This window comes from Coturnix japonica, chromosome 1, assembly GCF_001577835.2.
Source record: "Coturnix japonica isolate 7356 chromosome 1, Coturnix japonica 2.1, whole genome shotgun sequence".
Taxonomy (NCBI): Eukaryota; Metazoa; Chordata; class Aves; order Galliformes; family Phasianidae; genus Coturnix; species Coturnix japonica.
The window spans coordinates 14,275,187-14,292,689 of record NC_029516.1 but is presented as its reverse complement, the minus strand read 5'-3'; the positions used below and the strand labels follow the sequence as shown (position 1 = coordinate 14,292,689).

At 39.6% G+C, this 17,503-nt stretch overlaps 1 protein-coding gene across 4 annotated transcripts in view; it reads right to left on the bottom strand.

Annotated features, from left to right (window-relative positions):
• Window positions 1–17,503, bottom strand: part of GRAMD4 (GRAM domain containing 4) — a 66,056-nt gene that overhangs the window by 12,878 nt on the left and 35,675 nt on the right. For all 4 annotated transcript variants that reach the window (XM_015851874.2, XM_015851883.2, XM_015851893.2 and 1 more), the window contains exons 4-13: window positions 13,937–14,057; window positions 8,056–8,117; window positions 6,902–7,034; window positions 6,131–6,156; window positions 4,634–4,725; window positions 3,120–3,211; window positions 2,953–3,001; window positions 2,034–2,105; window positions 440–483; window positions 230–339 (exon numbers count right to left, since the gene is read on the bottom strand). In XM_015851874.2, coding sequence (XP_015707360.2) covers window positions 230–339; window positions 440–483; window positions 2,034–2,105; window positions 2,953–3,001; window positions 3,120–3,211; window positions 4,634–4,725; window positions 6,131–6,156; window positions 6,902–7,034; window positions 8,056–8,117; window positions 13,937–14,057 — 801 coding nt within the window. The remainder of the gene's footprint in view (window positions 1–229; window positions 340–439; window positions 484–2,033; window positions 2,106–2,952; window positions 3,002–3,119; window positions 3,212–4,633; window positions 4,726–6,130; window positions 6,157–6,901; window positions 7,035–8,055; window positions 8,118–13,936; window positions 14,058–17,503) is intronic.

Sequence of the window (17,503 nt, the reverse complement as noted above, 5' to 3'; positions counted from 1 at the left end):
ACTGCATTTATTCTCCAATCTTTTTCTATTATATTAAGTATTCAGATACGGCTTTCAGAAATGCATGCAACAAACGATGCCAAGCACAATGAAGACACTTTAAAACACTGCATTATTTATTAATGTACAGTTTTCTCTCTTACACTCCAAAATTCCCTCTCTGAAGATCATACTACATTTTAAAGCATTAAGTCTAGACTTTAATAGGTCAATTATTTAATGTGTTTACCCATTGCAAGTCCAATAATCCTGTAGGGCAAAAAGCAGGATGCAATAAAAGCTGCCCATAGAACGATGTAGAGCTTCTGTGTTATTTCTGGTTGGACCCACATGAACAAGCTGAAAACAATCAAATAAAATCAAAATTGTATTACCGAGCTTTCCAGATGCTGTCTATTTTCAAAAGGAAAAATAAAAACAATTAACTTATATAACTTACTTTTTAATTTTTTCCAGTATGTCTGCCATCTTCCCAAAAAGATTCTGCATAAGAAGCAAGAGAATTAAATCCAATTCTTGTGTTATTTTGGTGGGTTTTTGTCCATGTATTAGAAACCAACAAAGTTATCTTACAGAATAAGCAATCCCTGAAAGTGATTTTTTAAAAAGTCATTTTTTAGCCATTTACAGACTTCACAACTGAGTAAACACAGCACTGAACATCAACATTCAATGACTTCTAATTTAACACCTTGTTCTGCAGCTCAAGGTTAGTTATTAGAAGTGAAGGAAAGAAGTTTTTCAAACTCACTGCTATGACAGGAAAGTGTTTAAATCTCTGCAAAAAAGTTAAATAGCCAGAATTTGAAATCTAAGAGCTTCTGCCAATTGGTAACAAAATGGAAAGTTGGTCGAATCATTTGAGCACCGAAATTTCAGGAAGTGGTTACTGAGATTGCCAAATGTTGGGCTACTAGCTTTTTTTAATGGCATTTTTATGATATACCCTTTAAGATTCCATATAACTCTTACAGACACAAATTGACCACTTCTTTGGATTAACAGTGCTACTCAGCAACCTTCTCTAACTGATCCTTACTGTCACAGACCTGTAAATTTCATCTTCCTAACACATTCTGAGAAGCACTCATATAAACATAAGAGAAACATGGTTATTTACTGCCATGAAAAAGAAAGAACTGACAAATTGATACCACTGCTACCAACGGGACAACCAGTGAAGACTACACTGATGACTTGGCACGCTCCTACCTGAGGCTAACAATGGCTCACTGCCACAGTGAGCTCCTCCCCAGCTCTCAGTCACGTGCCACCACTTGAAGAAGAACGGGGTTTCATTTTTGTCAGATTCATTTGCATGGACACCATAAACAAAGGGTCAGGTATGAACCACAACGAGCAGAAGGAAGGGTATAGGACTACCCAGTTGGCAACAGAAAGGTAAGCTACTCGGAGTGGCTGCACACCATTAGGGCGCAAGGCTGCAGTTCAACTATATGGTTGACTCACTGAACTACAAGTGTAGCTAACCAAAATGACTTAGACAAGAGAAAGTCTCCACTCATCTTTTGCCAAACAAATAGTATATTTCAGGCTAAGGTGGTGGTATTGTAAAACCAGACCGTTTTGGTGACAAACTGATGAACTAACACAGCTAAACAAGCAGCAACTTTCACCTTAACACTTGAAGGAATAAAGTCTCAAACTAATTCTGCGACTAGCAGATTTGCGATATGGTTCTATGCTCTAAGATTCACTGCCTGATCAACATTCTCAGAAACTTGGCTGAATACAGTAGGGAAAAAAACAGTCAGAAACTATTTCTATTCTCCTTTGGACTCTGTTCTGAACCATCACTTGAGGAATGTCAACCAGTTCTCTGAAGCATTTTGCCATTTCAGAAGCTCTGGGCATCTTACTGATAACTGTATTGCTTGTAAGTAGAGAATGAAGTATTGTTGAAGCACTTGTTTTCACACTCTCTGTAACATGCTGTGTAGGTGCTCTGACCACTTCAGAACAACCCTCCTTGTTTTAGGAAAGAAGCAAAAGAGGTGAGAGTAGCACAGTACCTGCGCCTTCTGAGCCACATCTAGAACAAGCTGAAACTTTTCAGACACTGTCAGATCCTCTTTTGGAGGTTCCTTGAGCAAGAAAGAAAGAAAACCAATTAATTTTTGGCTTAGATGAAATTGACATTTTACAGAACTCCTCAGGGCAATGCGACTCCTCCACATTCTTGACAACAATGGTATCACTTTAAACAATCTCTAAATGTACCAAGTTTCTCCTTTGTTTTAGATCTACTGAATATATTTTTCATTGATGGTTATCTTCAGTTATAAATGCTTTTCCTCCATGGTGTATGCGAACATGAGTCATACGAGACTGCAGACAAAAGACAATATGTCTTTGAAGAAATGCAGTTACAATGCCATAGACCTAGAGTGACCTATTTCTGGTCTAGCACAGAAATATCATTTCTGTAGAAGTTTCACAACCTTTTTTTTCAATAGATCATTGATTTTTTATCAGTATTGGTAAGTCTCAGTGCACATTTTGAAATTAAAATAACTCCATCTTATACTAGTACTTCAAACAAAAGAAAGCATGTAAAGTTAGATGGCAATTCAGGTCGGAAGGGACCTTAAGAGGTCACCTAGTCCAACTTACTGCTTAAATGAGGTTCATAAGTAATAAATACAATTCATTACAAAAAAAACAGAACACAAGGCTTAAGTTCCCACAGGATCTAACTTGGCCCATGTTATTGCATAAAAGTTCATTCCAGAAATTTCAATCAACCTCAGAATATTTTATGAAGCATCCGTATCTAAGAGTGCTATTAGTTTCTAAATGGCGAGAGAAAGAAGTTGCTACATCTCTATTTACACCTTATTTCTTATTCCTGAATCAGCTACTCACACATATAAGATTGTGAAAGTGCAGCTTTTAACAAAGTCACATAGACCAAACTGATCAAAGACTCACCACAGGTTCAGAAACTTCAGGCACAATGCTCCACTGTATTCTCCAACCCCTGGAAGTTACAGAAATAGTTCAAGAGAAAAAGTAACAGTTTGCAACTCAATACAAGATTAAAAATCATCATTCAAGCAAAGTGCTACAAGAAAATAACCTAGTATTTAAGTACATACCTGGCTATGAGGTAATTTAGGGACAACCTCAAAATTGCTAAAAATAAGAACATAGGAATGGCCCAGCCATGCCATACAGCATTCATGTAAATCTGCAGATTGTGAAGGAAAAGAAAAAAAGGACATGAATTACAAATTCAGGTACAGTGAGTCATTCACATCTTCCCACGGTACTGTCGGGTTCAGAATAATACAACTGAGATCATGAATATTAATGAATTTTAGCCACTCCAGGATTGACAACAGCAATGCATTAATGAATGTAAAGCTGAAACTATAAGATTGAACCAGATCTCCAGAGACAACGCTCCAGCAGCTCTCAGCTGCCCAAGATTGACTACTTCCATAATGCAATCATGTGAAGGTGTTGAAAAACAAAATCATAAGCCTTCAAGACAGAATCTACTACATAAACATGATATGGTCTAATATCATACAGTCATAGAATCTGTAGGGTTAGAAGGGACTTTTAGAAGTCATTTAGTTCAACTTTGCTGCACTGAACAGGGACTCCACAGCCTGATCAGGTTGACAAGAGCTTCGTTCAGCCTGGCCTTGAGTGTCTTCAGGTAGGGGCCAGAGCAGGCTAGGTCAGTGCAAGAAACTGTAGAAGAGGAGGATCTAGGACAGCTATACCCTTACAAGGCATCAGGACAACTCACTGTTTTATTTCAGATCAATTAAATCTCAGACTTAACAATGGTGAGAAAGTGTCTTCCTCAAAATTCCTTTGACTGTGCTGTGCATAGTACCATTCAGTAAGGCTCTACAACTTACAGAGGTGGATCGTTTAATGGAAAAGTGTGTCACCAAAGAGGTTCATTCTGATAAAAGTCAGTTAGAATTACTGTTAATAATTGCCTTTGACATTCTAAGTCTTGTATCTACAGAACAACCAAAGGAATTTAGATCATTTCATTAACACGTAGAAGAAAAAAGAACGAATCAAAACTCCACTAAATAGTTATATCACAGCAGCATGCAAACGTTCTTACATTGCCCCGTGGGAACACTTAAATTTAGCTCATGGGAACACTTAAATTTAGTTCACAGATCTCATGTTGGCGCATTAAAAGAAACTAAAATCAAGGCGCTTTGTCTCTCATCACATTAGAGTGTGACACTAATCAACAGAAAAGAGCACTGATGGTGAAAAATATCTTCCTATCAAATGCAGCCTCTATCAGCTTTTCAGCTCCAGAAAAAGAGAGATTTTGCAGGGGCCGCAGTAACCACCAATTCACAGAACAGAGAGACGGGAAGCAAAGAACATGAGAACAATGTCCATATTGTTCTGAGTTATTTTAACAGTTACAATTTGGAACGTACAACTAAAGTGGCTCTGAAATACAACTTAAATGGCAACTACACCGTATCTTGTGTTAACTGTAATCCTACTATTCCATTTGACTTCAGCATTATCCCTCTGAATATACGGCAGTTTCAATGAAATTCCACTAATAATACATTTTAAAATGAGTTCTTACAACTTCTGGAGGAACAGGATAACTTACAATAAAGGCAATAGCAGAAGTGTAGATAGAATACCAGTCTGATAAGGCAGAAAGGTTCTTCACAAAATTAGTGACGGGTTTGGCACCTCTCTCTAAACAGAGCAGAGAAAGAACACAATTATTAGAATCAGCTGACAGTGGGGTTCAGTCAATTGTAAATGGCAAACAACAACTTCAGGAAGTTAATAAGAACATTCAAGACATGAAAATACAAAAAAAAACTTATAAAAATTAAAGAAAATAAAAATGCTCTTTTACCACTTAGCTAAGCAACACAGCAAAACAGGAAGGGGCTGTTGCAAGAAGACCATTGCTTTTTCTATTGAAAAACACTGATTTTGCCTCTCCTACTGATAAGAATAAATATTCTTCTTGCACAGGGGAGCCCAGAGGTACCCACCCTTGTTTGCAGCACAGCTCACAGCTTTGAAAGGCTTTCCTCAAGAGAGCCTGCAACTTGCTGTCCTAGTTTGTGTGGCTTGGAATTCAGCTAGCCTTGATGCATTCCCTATGGGAAGTGATTAAACAGCCAGATTTCCTTGAGCATCAGTGACATAAACAAAGCAGCAGATGAAACGAGTGGAAGGGCAGACTTGAGGCATCAGACAAGGCACTGACTTGAGCACTGCTTACAGCAGTTCCTCCTATCTGCTCTGTTTCACCATCCCACACCAAACCTACAGGGAAGGTCACCACTTGGAAAGCACTGCTGATGGAAAGGCCCTTGAGAGCTGCAGGTGGCAATCAGGCACCCCTGAACAAGAGGCACCTTCAAGAACCACTCAAAGCATAAGCTCAGTACTATTTCTTTTGAGCTACTCAAAAGGCAAAGCACGTTCACTGCAGAGAACAGATCACAGGTATGCTCTCCAAGTACTGGTATTGATTCTAAGGATAATAAAATTGCAATTATACTGAGATTAAAGACCCTTATGTGTCTCCCCTTGACAATACTATAAAGATCTGGGGCACAAAACAGCTTTTTTTTTTTCAAGCTCTAGCGATTCTTGTCTGTATAGAAGGTTTAACTACTTAGTTTGACCTGCCATCACCCATCCCTTCACTTTCCAAAATAAGTTATTAGCTTACTAAGAGAAAAAAATGCAACTCACTTATGGTCTGACCTCTCCTCCTTTGAAAGCATAAGCTAAAAGCCCAGTAAGCAAACTACAAGGAGTTCAGGAAAAAGTATGTGGTTAGCTCAGGAATAAGCATCTTGCCACTGTAGAAATAACCTGTTCTGACTTATTACATGTTTTCACACTTTAATTAGCACTACATTTTTACTGCTGAGATATTCTGTGCAAGTCTAGATTAAAAGCAAGCTTCTACTTCACCTAAGCCACTTTGCACTCTAAACACTAAAGCAGGATTTCAGAATTGTTCCTGCTTCTGAACTGGCAGAAGTATTCCTAAACTTCATATGTCGTATGCAGTGGTCCTCTCCATAAAGTTACTAAGTACTACGTGCAGTAATTGAAATACTTTAATACTTACTTAATCTTCTCATATTTTCAGTCAACCTGGAAAAAAAATCAATAAAAGAAGCTTATTAAAAAGACAATGAGTAAATTTCATTAAAATGCAGTCGTTCTCCCCAGGTCTCTGGAAAACTGCTCACAGTTACAAATTAAATGTTTGTGCATTTAGCTTCATTCTTGCTTCTTAGGAAACGTGCTTCTTCTAACATAGGCTATCTTGCATCAAACCAAAACCTGAAATGAAAAAGCTCTGCAGCCTAACTAAGCCTTTGCTCACATTTTGAGAAGCGCATGACAGAGCCTGCTGAACAATTCTTCTACCTCAGGTTGCAGACAGTGTTTTGTGTTTCATCCAGGGTGCTGACCAGGACAAGGGGAAATGGATTTACGTTAAAAGAGGGAAGATTTAGGTTGGATGTCAGGGGGAAGTTCTTTACTAAGAGAGTGGTTAGGCCCTGGAACAGGCTGCCCAGGGAGGTTGTGGATGCCCCGTCCTTGGAGGTGTTCAAGGTCAGGTTGGATGGGGCTCTGGGCAACCTGATCTAGTAAATGTGTATGTTTGGTGGCCCTGCCAGGCAGGGGGGTTGAAACTTCATGATCCTTGAGGTCCCTTCCAACCCGGGTCATTCTGTGATTCTGTGACAAACCATTTGAGATAGCCTTCAGTTTAATTACTTCTGATACAAACACTTGCTCATATCATCTAAGAGGCGCTATTTTTTTGTCTTTGAAGAGAAGCACCTTGTAAAAAAAACAATGATTTCTTAGAATCACGTTTGAGATTTACCTTCTAGCACTAAGTGGCTCCTCTGTTTCCACTGTGTTCTCCTCTGGTTGAAACCTGAAGTCCTCAACGTACTCCCCAAATTTGTCACAAAACCACTTCTGGAGTCTTGAACATACCGTGTGACTACGTTTATCTACAAAAAAAGAAGCGCTCTGTATCAGGATATTACTAGAAAACGTCTTTGTACAAAACTTCATGTGTTGCCATATGCTGGTTGTGGTAGGTTCTTTGTAACAGTATTTCTTTCTTTCTCCTGGAAATTTTGTTCTGCCATTTCACAGAAACAGAGAATATACCATGCTTGTAAAGATGACTAAAGGTGATTCCTGCATCCAGCACAAGTTTTGCTGTAAGTACAGCACACGGGAACATCTTACTATAGAAGTACAGAGATTACTTAAATACTCTTTAACAACTGAGAAATTTTAGCAGACACTAATAAAGTTTTTGCTGTGTTTTTGATAACAAAAGTCTGACCCAAATCTCAGCACTCCTATTTCTGTGGATGGGTCATCTGGAGAAAAGGAAGTGTAAAGTAAAACACTCCTGAGCAGAGAACAGGATGATCACCTTACAGCCATGCTAATTTGACAGGAAAAGGAGGTGGAAACTTCAGCAAAGCAACGAAGTACTGCATGCTTTCTTTATGCTGGTTTCAGTGGAAATACATAGCAGGACAAGGCAGTGCAGATGAGAGAAGAACACACACCTTTTGTGTTGTCTCTACCTCAGAAAATCACTTTCTATCAGCAACAGACTATTCTTTGGAAAGAAAGGTCAATAAAACAGTGTAAGAAAGAGGGTCACAGCTCCCCTTTAGATACTGAAAGGCTGCTATCAGGGCTCCCTGGAGCCTTCTCCAGGTGGAACAGCTAGACATGCAAGAAGTCATTCACATACCTGAAGGTCTTCCAATAATAAAAAAATCCTTATTCAATCATATAAAATCATCTACAAAGACTAAAAGCAGAATCATACACATACAGATGTAAGAATCTGCTCAGATGCTCTTTCTACTTGGCTTCTTCAAAAGTCTGATTCACGACCAAGCAAGTTTTCCCATAACATCTTATTTTCTGGAAGAGCTTCAAAAGAAAGGAGCGGAAAAAACCCGAACTGCATCAAACTGCTAGTACAGATCTGACCAAAATTACCTGCTCCATTGGCTTGTGTCTGTGGCTTTGCAGGTTGCTGAGCTGCAGACACTTCTTCAGCTCTACAAAGAAAAACAGAAACAATATAAAATCCTGCAAGTTAATTTAAGAGAAAACCAAACGTGTGTCCTACTGCAGGATTAAAATTATTACTGTACACTGCATTCACGATCCAGAGAAATATCACTATGTAACAGATAAGCGTAGTTTAGCCATTTCCTGTCAGCAACAGCTCAATCCGATCTTTTAACAACATATTTTTGTATCAATTTATTTGTATTACTTCTGTCTTTGCATTAAATGTTTATTGCAATGCTGCTAGAAAACTCTTCAGAGCCCTGACTCTTCCCACAGCAATAAATGAAAAGGAATCCCATACTGCAAGCTATAACCACAGTACTCAAACAATACCACAGTTTATTACATGACCCTTGAATTCTGCTGCTGTTAGTACAGTCAATACCACTCATCTTCACAGTGAGAAGAGCAGATACCAAGAATTACTTCAAATGATACACTGTTAGCTCTTGGTACAGAGATGCCACACCAAGATGAAACTATATTAAAGAAAAATAAAATGCAAAATTCAAGTGACAGTGTGAAAAACAGAGATGATAATGTTCCAAAACGACGCAACAAGAATCAGGCATCACTTGTCTCATCTTTCAAGACAGATCAAGAATAATGCTCTCATTCATTAAAACCAAGCGTTCTGGAAAACAAGAACCATTTGGCCATTCTGCACACGTACAAGGCTCCACATTACATCTGCAGTATCCATAGCCTCCAGCTGCTAAAGTGTCTTGAGAATGCTTCCAGCATCAGTCCGTAAGTCTTTAGCCATCCGTGCAGACATGCTACAGAAAGATTTCTCTAATAAAGAAGCAGCTTAGCAACAGAACAGCTGCAGCAAGCTTTACATCACACAGAACTGAATAATCAAAAAGGTTATCACTCAAAACAATAGTGTGTTAGCTGTGTACTTTCACTGACACTGATTTAAGGAGACAAGGTAACTGCTTTCAAATGTTCGCTTCATCTCTCACTCCTCAGGAAGGAAATCAAGTGGGATGGATGCAGATCAGCAAATGGAGATCACACTGCACCAGGCAGGTAACAGAATATAGATGGGTTTATAGGCATCTTGCCTTTCCCTTAAGAAATACATTAGGTAAAGATCTCACCATAATGTCTGCACATGGAAAAGGCTTCTGTGAATCTGTGCATTCTGATTCATTAAGACGGAAACATGACAGGTCTAATTACCTCCCTTCTTCAAGCACTCCCCACACATAATGGACTTTCCACATTTGTGTTTATTTCTAAAAGGAACATTTAGAAATAGTTTATCGATTTATAAAGTAGCTGAACACCTGTCAAGGTGAACTCAATGGTTTCATCTTTGAAAACCACTTGTTTTCACTTCTCTGCAGGTCTTTTCCACATTGTTTCTATATTTGCAGCAGCTCTCCACATGTCCTCAGAAGTCACCTAAATCCCAGCAGTTGATTTTTATCCTAACTAAACTTTCACTTGTGTTTCTCTGCAGTTTTTCCCCATATCCATACAACCCCGAGGTTCTCCACCCAGCCATTCTTCCTCCTTGCTCGTTCCCCCACATACTTCCAACTCAGCGTTTCCAGGTCTGTCTCTCTAAAGATGATGAGCAATTAACATGATCAAATTTGCACAGATCATTATATAGCGGGGTCTTCCTCCCAACACAGTTACACCACACAGGTGGGACATTTTTAGTCACCATCTGTCACTGCCACCACGTTTCCCTGAAAACTCATTTTGGTAGGAAGGCCACAGTCATTCACAGGCAGGTTCCCATTGCTTGAACAGCATCCTGGGGGGATGTCAAACCTGAACAGCTCTGGTGATAGAATGGAGACAGGATTCCACCAACGACAACCACCAGAGCCCTCAGGCTGGGTCTTCCTTTGACGTGCTGGGATCTATTTTCAGAAGCAGCTCAGCGTCATTACTCTCTATGTTACTTGGAAAAAAATCAAGGAAGATCTCATCCAGCAACAGTCTGGAATGCCAGGCTTACAGGCTTCCTCAGTAGCACACCAGAGTCTGGCTCTGGCCATTCCGGGTGGTTTTTCCATTTGTTCATTTTTTGGCACTGTCTTACTTGCCATCTGCCACTAACTCTTTCCCCATGAAGAACATGACCTTTATGAATCACCAGGTTAATGACAACTCATTACTGCACCTGTGAATCAGGTTATAATTAACCAGCTCAGACAGATTTGGTTCAGGAAGCTCAACATTCATTCTTTAGGCTTGTATACCCATTGGGAAGTCCAACCCACTACAGCAAGACCCCTGATGGGCAGGAATCATCTTCCCCACAGTTTCTAAACCTCTACTCATGCCAGAGACCAATTAGAAGGCTGGAAAATATGAACCACCCCTGAAACAACACAGAAGGTTGTGTTTTGATGCAGGCTTCCTAACTGCTGCCTGTACTGAAGAAAACAAGCTGTGTTAATGCCCATGCAAGCATGCTTTCCACCCAGCAAAAAGCTACGGTCAATAAGGCTAACGGGCCACCCTCCTGAGGGAAGGGCATGTTTATACAACTACAGACTGAACCCACTTAGAAGCGAAGGCTGATTAAAACAGGAAATAACGAGCTACAGCTAAGGAAAGATGAGTGCAAGTGTGGGATTTCTTTTATATACACATTGCAGGGAAGCATGGATGTTAGAGCTGTTCATGACCAGTACATGTGCAGTGTTCAAAAATGATAAGCACACATTGGTGAGGCTTTCACTCAATTCTGCCCCACAGAAACACACAGAATAGTGCCAAACTGTTATTTTTGTAGCCATATGACCCAAGTGTTTAGAGAACCTTGATGCAGAACTGCTGGTCATTTATCTTATCTAAGTATTTTGCTTTTGTGCATCTTCAGCCGTGACTACAGCTGTGAGTTGAACCGAATGTGTTAAGTTAAACATAGTAAGACAGACAGTTCAGCAAGTTGCATTAGTTAGCAATCCCACTGCAGTACCACTGCCAAACTTTTGATGTGGTCTTCAGCCTTCACAACAGTCTTCACAGTCATCCAAAGCATCTTCTCAAGGGACAAAGCCAACTAAGCCCCAAACAATGCATGTATGGAAGATGATGCCATTCATCCAGGAGCCAGTTAGTCAATAAAAATGCACAGTACAGAAGAAATGGTGGTTTATGCTGAACTATTGTCTGTTCTTAAAAATAGCTCACAATGTTAGTACTAAAAGGTTCACATATAACACAGCTTGTTGGTAAGTGTTGTTGCAATACTTCTTATTTTTTATTGTGTGACAGAACTGTAAAACAAGGCAACAACTGCCCACAATTTACACTAAACAAGCATTACTCACACAGACTATTCCAGATTATTTATTCATTGTTCCACTACTAAAATGTTACTGGCTTCAGCTGTTGCACCAAATGCTGAGCTGTCTCAAAGCGTCTATGGAAAACTTTAGCTGAGAGCCTCTTTCTGAACACCCAGACACACAGTGAACATTGCAACAAACAAATCCAACTAAACATCCCCTTCTTCCATTCCTCCGTACAAAGAATTTGATGAAATAAGCCCATGTTCTACACATAAAAAATACGTCATTAATTCACTGTTCTCTCCTTGTTGAACGCTTTGCATGTATTTATACAGCTGCATGCACTGATCTGCTTCACATATAATTCTGAATACTGGAATAGCTAAAGTAATTTCTTTCTCCTTACAATACAGCATGGTTTGTTCTTCATTAGTAGCTCATTCTGTGAGCAAAGAGGATACGTGCAAACATTTTTATAAGTATCTCTACTTGAAGATGACATGAAAACTTAACTGAGACTTGGGCCAATATGGTTTTGTTGATATATGTACAAGTAGCGACTTTCCAAGGCAAATTCACTTAATAAAATTAAGTTGCTAGCAGATAGATATTTAACCTATTATATGCTTGATTGTGTCAACACTTTGCCTGTAGTGGAAAGTATTTTCAAATGCTTTCCTTTTCTCTATCTCAGTAAATAGTTTTATCTCAACCTCTCTTAACTCAATAGTTTAAATTCTCTCCCCCATCCCACTGGGAAACAGAGGAGTGAGCAAATAACTGTGTGGTGCTGCCTGGCTGAACCACAACAGGTAGCACACCAGAGACAAAAAGGTGCCCTGAAGCATCAGTTTTACATACTAATGTTCACACTTTGTAATGCTGTTATACAGCAAACACATATTCTCATCTTGGGGACAGGTCCAAGTTTGTTCCTCTTCCACCGTCCCCAGCAGTTCACTCAAACAATGAATTTTCAGTCCAGAGACTAAATGGAAGTTACATGTGCATGCAGCAAAGCCAAACAGCACAGGAGGTGAAAAAAAGTGAAACAGTATAGACACTAGGAAATGTATTAAAGAAACAAACAAACCCCCGCAAGTGCTTCTTTTTATTTAACACTGAACTTCTGAACTACTTCCATAGCTTCCAGTGGTAGATAGCACTGGCATTTTAAAGGGAGGAATAAATACATGCATTGATAGCAGGCCTGCAAATAGGGACTGAATACTACAGAAGTAGGTAGATCACTGAAAGCAACTAGTCTCACATGTTCTCCATAAACATCTCCCATCCCCCTGCAACATAATACCGGGTATATAGGCAGCTGCTTATAAAATGCTTATAAAATGCTAACCATAAAAGCATTTTTATGCTCAGGTAAGTACTGCATCAAGTAGCAGGTGAAGTTTGTATAGCATTGGACATCTGGTATCCAGGGCAAAAAGTTTTGCCAGTTTGTTCTTGCTTGTAACCTCTAAATAGCTGGCAGTGTTTACTGAGCACAATTACCAACTCAGCTTGCACTATTCAGTGATGACAGTAGTTGATGCTGAGCCACAGCTCCAACTATTCAGCCAAGTAACCTTGGCTATGCTGAGAAAGATAATGTAGGCAACTGGGTTAGACCAACAAGGTCACCAAGCAGCTGCTATAGTTCTAAGATCTAAAGTCTCCATACAGAAAGGCAGACTAAGAAGAGACATCAAATATGATGCTTAGTAGCATAAGGAAAAATGTCTTCAAAGATGAACAAATTTAAGAGCATGGGGAGGGACATACTCAATTTTCACTGCAGTGGCAAGGAAGGCTCAATTTTCAGCCACTCCCACACATTAAGGACTGTGGTATGGTACAGGGATGTCCTCACACTCACCTGAAGAGTAGCAGCATTGACTGGATGGTCAGGAGATGACAGTGTTTGAAAAGGCAACACATATCGAACAGCACAGCACAGGCTGTAGCATTCAGCAGCACACAGTGTACACTGATAGCTCCAGGTAGGTCAGACCCCAGAGATGGTGATAGGAAGAGCATTCCAACCAGACAACTGTCAGGACATCTCTGTTGCTATGATAGCATGTATGGTCAAGTAAAATGGGAGTACTTCTCTGTACAAGATGTACTTTTATAAGAAAGCACGGCTTCTCTCTCTGTGAACCACTCATTTATTTTAAGAGAGTCTAAGCTGGAAATGGATATTTTCACCCAAACTCTTCATTCATTGAGTCTGAAACCTCAAGTGGCTTTCAGCTATACAGCAAAGACATTTCTCTTACCTTTCTTTAAGTAATTCTTTGACTTTATGTTTTAGCTTTCAGTTTCTCTGCCGTTCCTCTTTAAAGCCCTTGCCTTAATGTTTCAGCCTTTGTTTCTTCTCTCAGCTTCCTGATGTACTTTTACAGGAAAACACAGCTTCTCTCTCTGCGAATTACTCATCTAAGAGAGTCTAGGCTGGTAATTGATGTTTTCACCAAAACTCCTCATTCAGAGACCTGAAGTGGCTTTTAGCGATACAGTGAAGACATTTCTCTTACCTTGCTTTAAGTACTTCATTGACTTTTTGTTCTAGTTCTAGCCTCCTCTGTCGTTCCTTTTCTAGCTCTTGCCTTAATGTTTCAGCATTCGTTTCTTCTCTCAGCTTCCTGAGTTCCTCCTCTGTTAAGTAGAATAGAAGAAAAAGATTCAGTTATCCTGAAGAACAATAAAACCTGAATATGGCAAATAAGATGGGTTTTTGTTGCTGTTTTCTTGTTTCCATTTGGGCTACAGCAAATATGTTCACCATAAAAAACAAATAATCAAGATCTGGAATAACTTCACAAAAAGTGCACAAGTAAACCATGTACAAAACATTCAGTTCAAACTGTTAAAGCAAGTAGAAAAATGACTTCAAAGTTCTCTTTTACAGATACATCCTTTGGTACAAGATACCTTTAGCTAAATGCAGCTTGACATATCCTTATTCCCCAGAGACCAGCAGGAAAGGCTATCTGTTGCTTATCAAATGTAAAAAAAACAAAAACCTGTTCCTCTTTTTCCTCCCATGTGTATGGGTAGGAAAAAACATACACCTACTCATAACGTTCTCCAACACCATACAATGCGCTGTCAACTCCTGGCACATCAATATTTTTATTCAAGTCAGGTGGATGCATTACAGACTTGAGTACATCACAGTTTTAAGAACAAGTTATGGGATGGGTAATTGAGCTCAGATTTCTACTTTTTCCAAGGTTACAGTGTGCCTGACTAAATTCCAAGAAATTATGCATGTATGCATGTATAAATACACCTATATATACACAATTATACATATTCTCTTTCATGAACTATCAACTATGCATAAGGCTTTTTTGTGGCTAATTAGCTTTGCTTTTTGTCACTGACAGTATCGTTGTCATGATCTTATTTTAGTCTAGAGCTACAACAGACTTGCTGTCACCAACTGCTCTGCCAAAATAGCACTCAAGAGACGTGACAAAAAGAAGACTGGGAATCTCTATTGTTCTTTCTTTTTTTTAATGACAGAATTACTCTGGTTTTTGTTCTCTGGGCTGCTGAGTTTTTTAGCTCAGCCTTGGCAGTAAATAGAACAGCAGGTGTATTTCAAGCTTACAGCAAACCAGAACAGAAATACTTGCTAATTCTACTATCACCATAGACAGAGGGGTTCAAGCTTTACAGTTTTACACGAGTCACAGATTATGTTCTACCCTACAGCATCCTCTTCTGTTTCTTTTTATACAGTCTTGTAAACTTGTGGTCAAATTTTATTATCTGAACTTTGTCACTTCAATCAGCATGTGCCCACAGGAGGTCTGCGCTGTAAGCATTCAGAAGATCTGATAAATCCTCTCCCCCCACTGCACAAGGGGCTGCTGCAGAATCTCCCATCATTTTATCTGCTGTGCCAGCTAGATGGTGGTAGATTATCCGTATTCCTGCCACACTAAGAGGTTTAGAGCATAGAATTTGGAGAGAAAAAGATGAAGTGAGAGAACAGCACAATGCGATGTGTTCCACCGGGAGGCTACAGGTTGTACTCCAGCAGACAGAAGGAGTGTGCTGTCATCTCACCACTGATGCTTTGTTAACAGCCCCAGAAAGAAGACGTGGAGCAGAGAAGTCAACTTATCCTCTAGCAAAAAAAAACCTCCAAATTTATTCTGAAAACTATAGTATGCTGTGATATGATACAGGAGGAAAACTCTTGCTGTTGCAGCAGGGATTGTTTCCCCTGTAAATAAAGGGAAAGATACAGGCATAAGGGCACACATTTAAACAGAGCTCTTTCTAATTACATATCTACAAGCAATTTTAATTACAGCAAGAAAACCGTGCTTGCAATTAGCCTTTCCTACACTTTCTAGAGCTTGCCTTGCTGCATAACGAGAGCATGCACTCAGATGAACGGAAGCAGTTCTTGTAATTCCCATACACTGGAGCTTGTGCAATATTACAGAACATTCCAGAGGGGATGTTAATAACTCAAGACCATTAAAGGGAAAAAAATTCCCTGTTAGGTATTTGAAAAATAAAACTAAAAAAAAAAAAAAAGAGGAAGTGAATAAGCATTCTGCGTACATAAGAAAACCACAAGTAGTGTAAATTAACCTCAGTGCTCTTGAAAGCCTACACAGATCTTCCAGCTTTTATAATCCTTGCTGTACTGATTGTACTGTATCTCATCCTATTAAAAACAAAACAAAACTCAGAAACTTTTACATCAGGAGGACAAGAAGAGCCAGATACAGAATTATCTTATGCAAAGGAGGCAGAGTTAAAGGGTGCACAATGAACAAGACAGAACTCCTATAAAACAAGGCAAAAAACTACAGAATCGGATCAGCTTCACTTTATAGCATTCCCTAAATTTCAAGTATGCAACTTTGCAATTTAAACCCACCTCAGCTCTGGCCACTCTTTAAAGCAGCATTTGTTGGTACTTTGGCAGCAGCGTGGGTCTGGTGTTGTAAAATCTCCATGTCTGGTTAGTTAAATACTCCGAGTTTGCTAAGCAACAGAAACCACAAAGGATAGAGAAAAGGAAAAAAAAGAACTGTTCTTCCTTGCTCTCTGCCCTGAAATAATCTACAGTTTGGCTGAACTGAACTGAAATTCTCAAGCCCCAGGTTGTCCTCCTGCAGAGCAACCGAATTGGCCATAAAGACCAGAACCCACAAATTCTAGAGGACAACCCACAAGATAACATCACATCCACTCACCGAGTTTTAGAGACGTGTATTCTCCATGGTGATAAGTGCACTCCTTGGAGCTTGTTCTCAGACAGCCAAAAGCTCTGTGCCCTCCCTCCCCCACCACCCCAAAGGGGTACACACAAAGAAGGCCGTGCTTCAGGTCTAAGATTAATCCATTGCCTTCCAGGCACGTCAGTCACAGCTCCATGTCTCCTGCTGCATACGACATTACAAGAGATTGAGGGCATGGCTCAACTAGACATGGAGGTGCAACCCCACAAAAATGCTTTAAAGACTCTCCAAGTGAACTTTCTGGATGCTGCTGCACTTTTAATAACGAGCTTTAGAAGTCTGCACTCCAAGGACTCAGTCGCCTACATTTAAAGGTTTAACATTTCCAGAAGTTTAGTTGCTCTCACCCAATCGCTCAAAGACAAGCTACCCAACATTTCATTGCAATGCAGCTATCATTCCCCACTATGCCATCAGCCCCAGTAGCTACTGAAAAAATTCATTTTCCCCCTCAGAATACATAAGTATATCACAAGTAACATTTTGCTAAAAACCTCATAAATAGTCAGATATCTAGTTCAGAGAGACCAAACAAAACCAAGCAATACTTGGGAAAGGAAGATGCTATGTTAGGCTGGGAAGGCATTACGCAGTAAGTTGGCTTTCTAATTCAATACTGCATGTGCAGTAAAGCGGATGTTTCCTTTAATAAGGGGATTGGAGGTGGATTAGGGAGACTCCCAGTAGCTATTTTACATAATAGCTTTCCTTTGGAGGCCTACAGGTATGCAGCAACATCTCCCTGTGAGACAAAGAGAGAAAAAATTGCTTCGAGAGCAGAGTCTGGAGAGAATACTGTAAACTGCTCAGCGTTAAATCAAATGAGACACA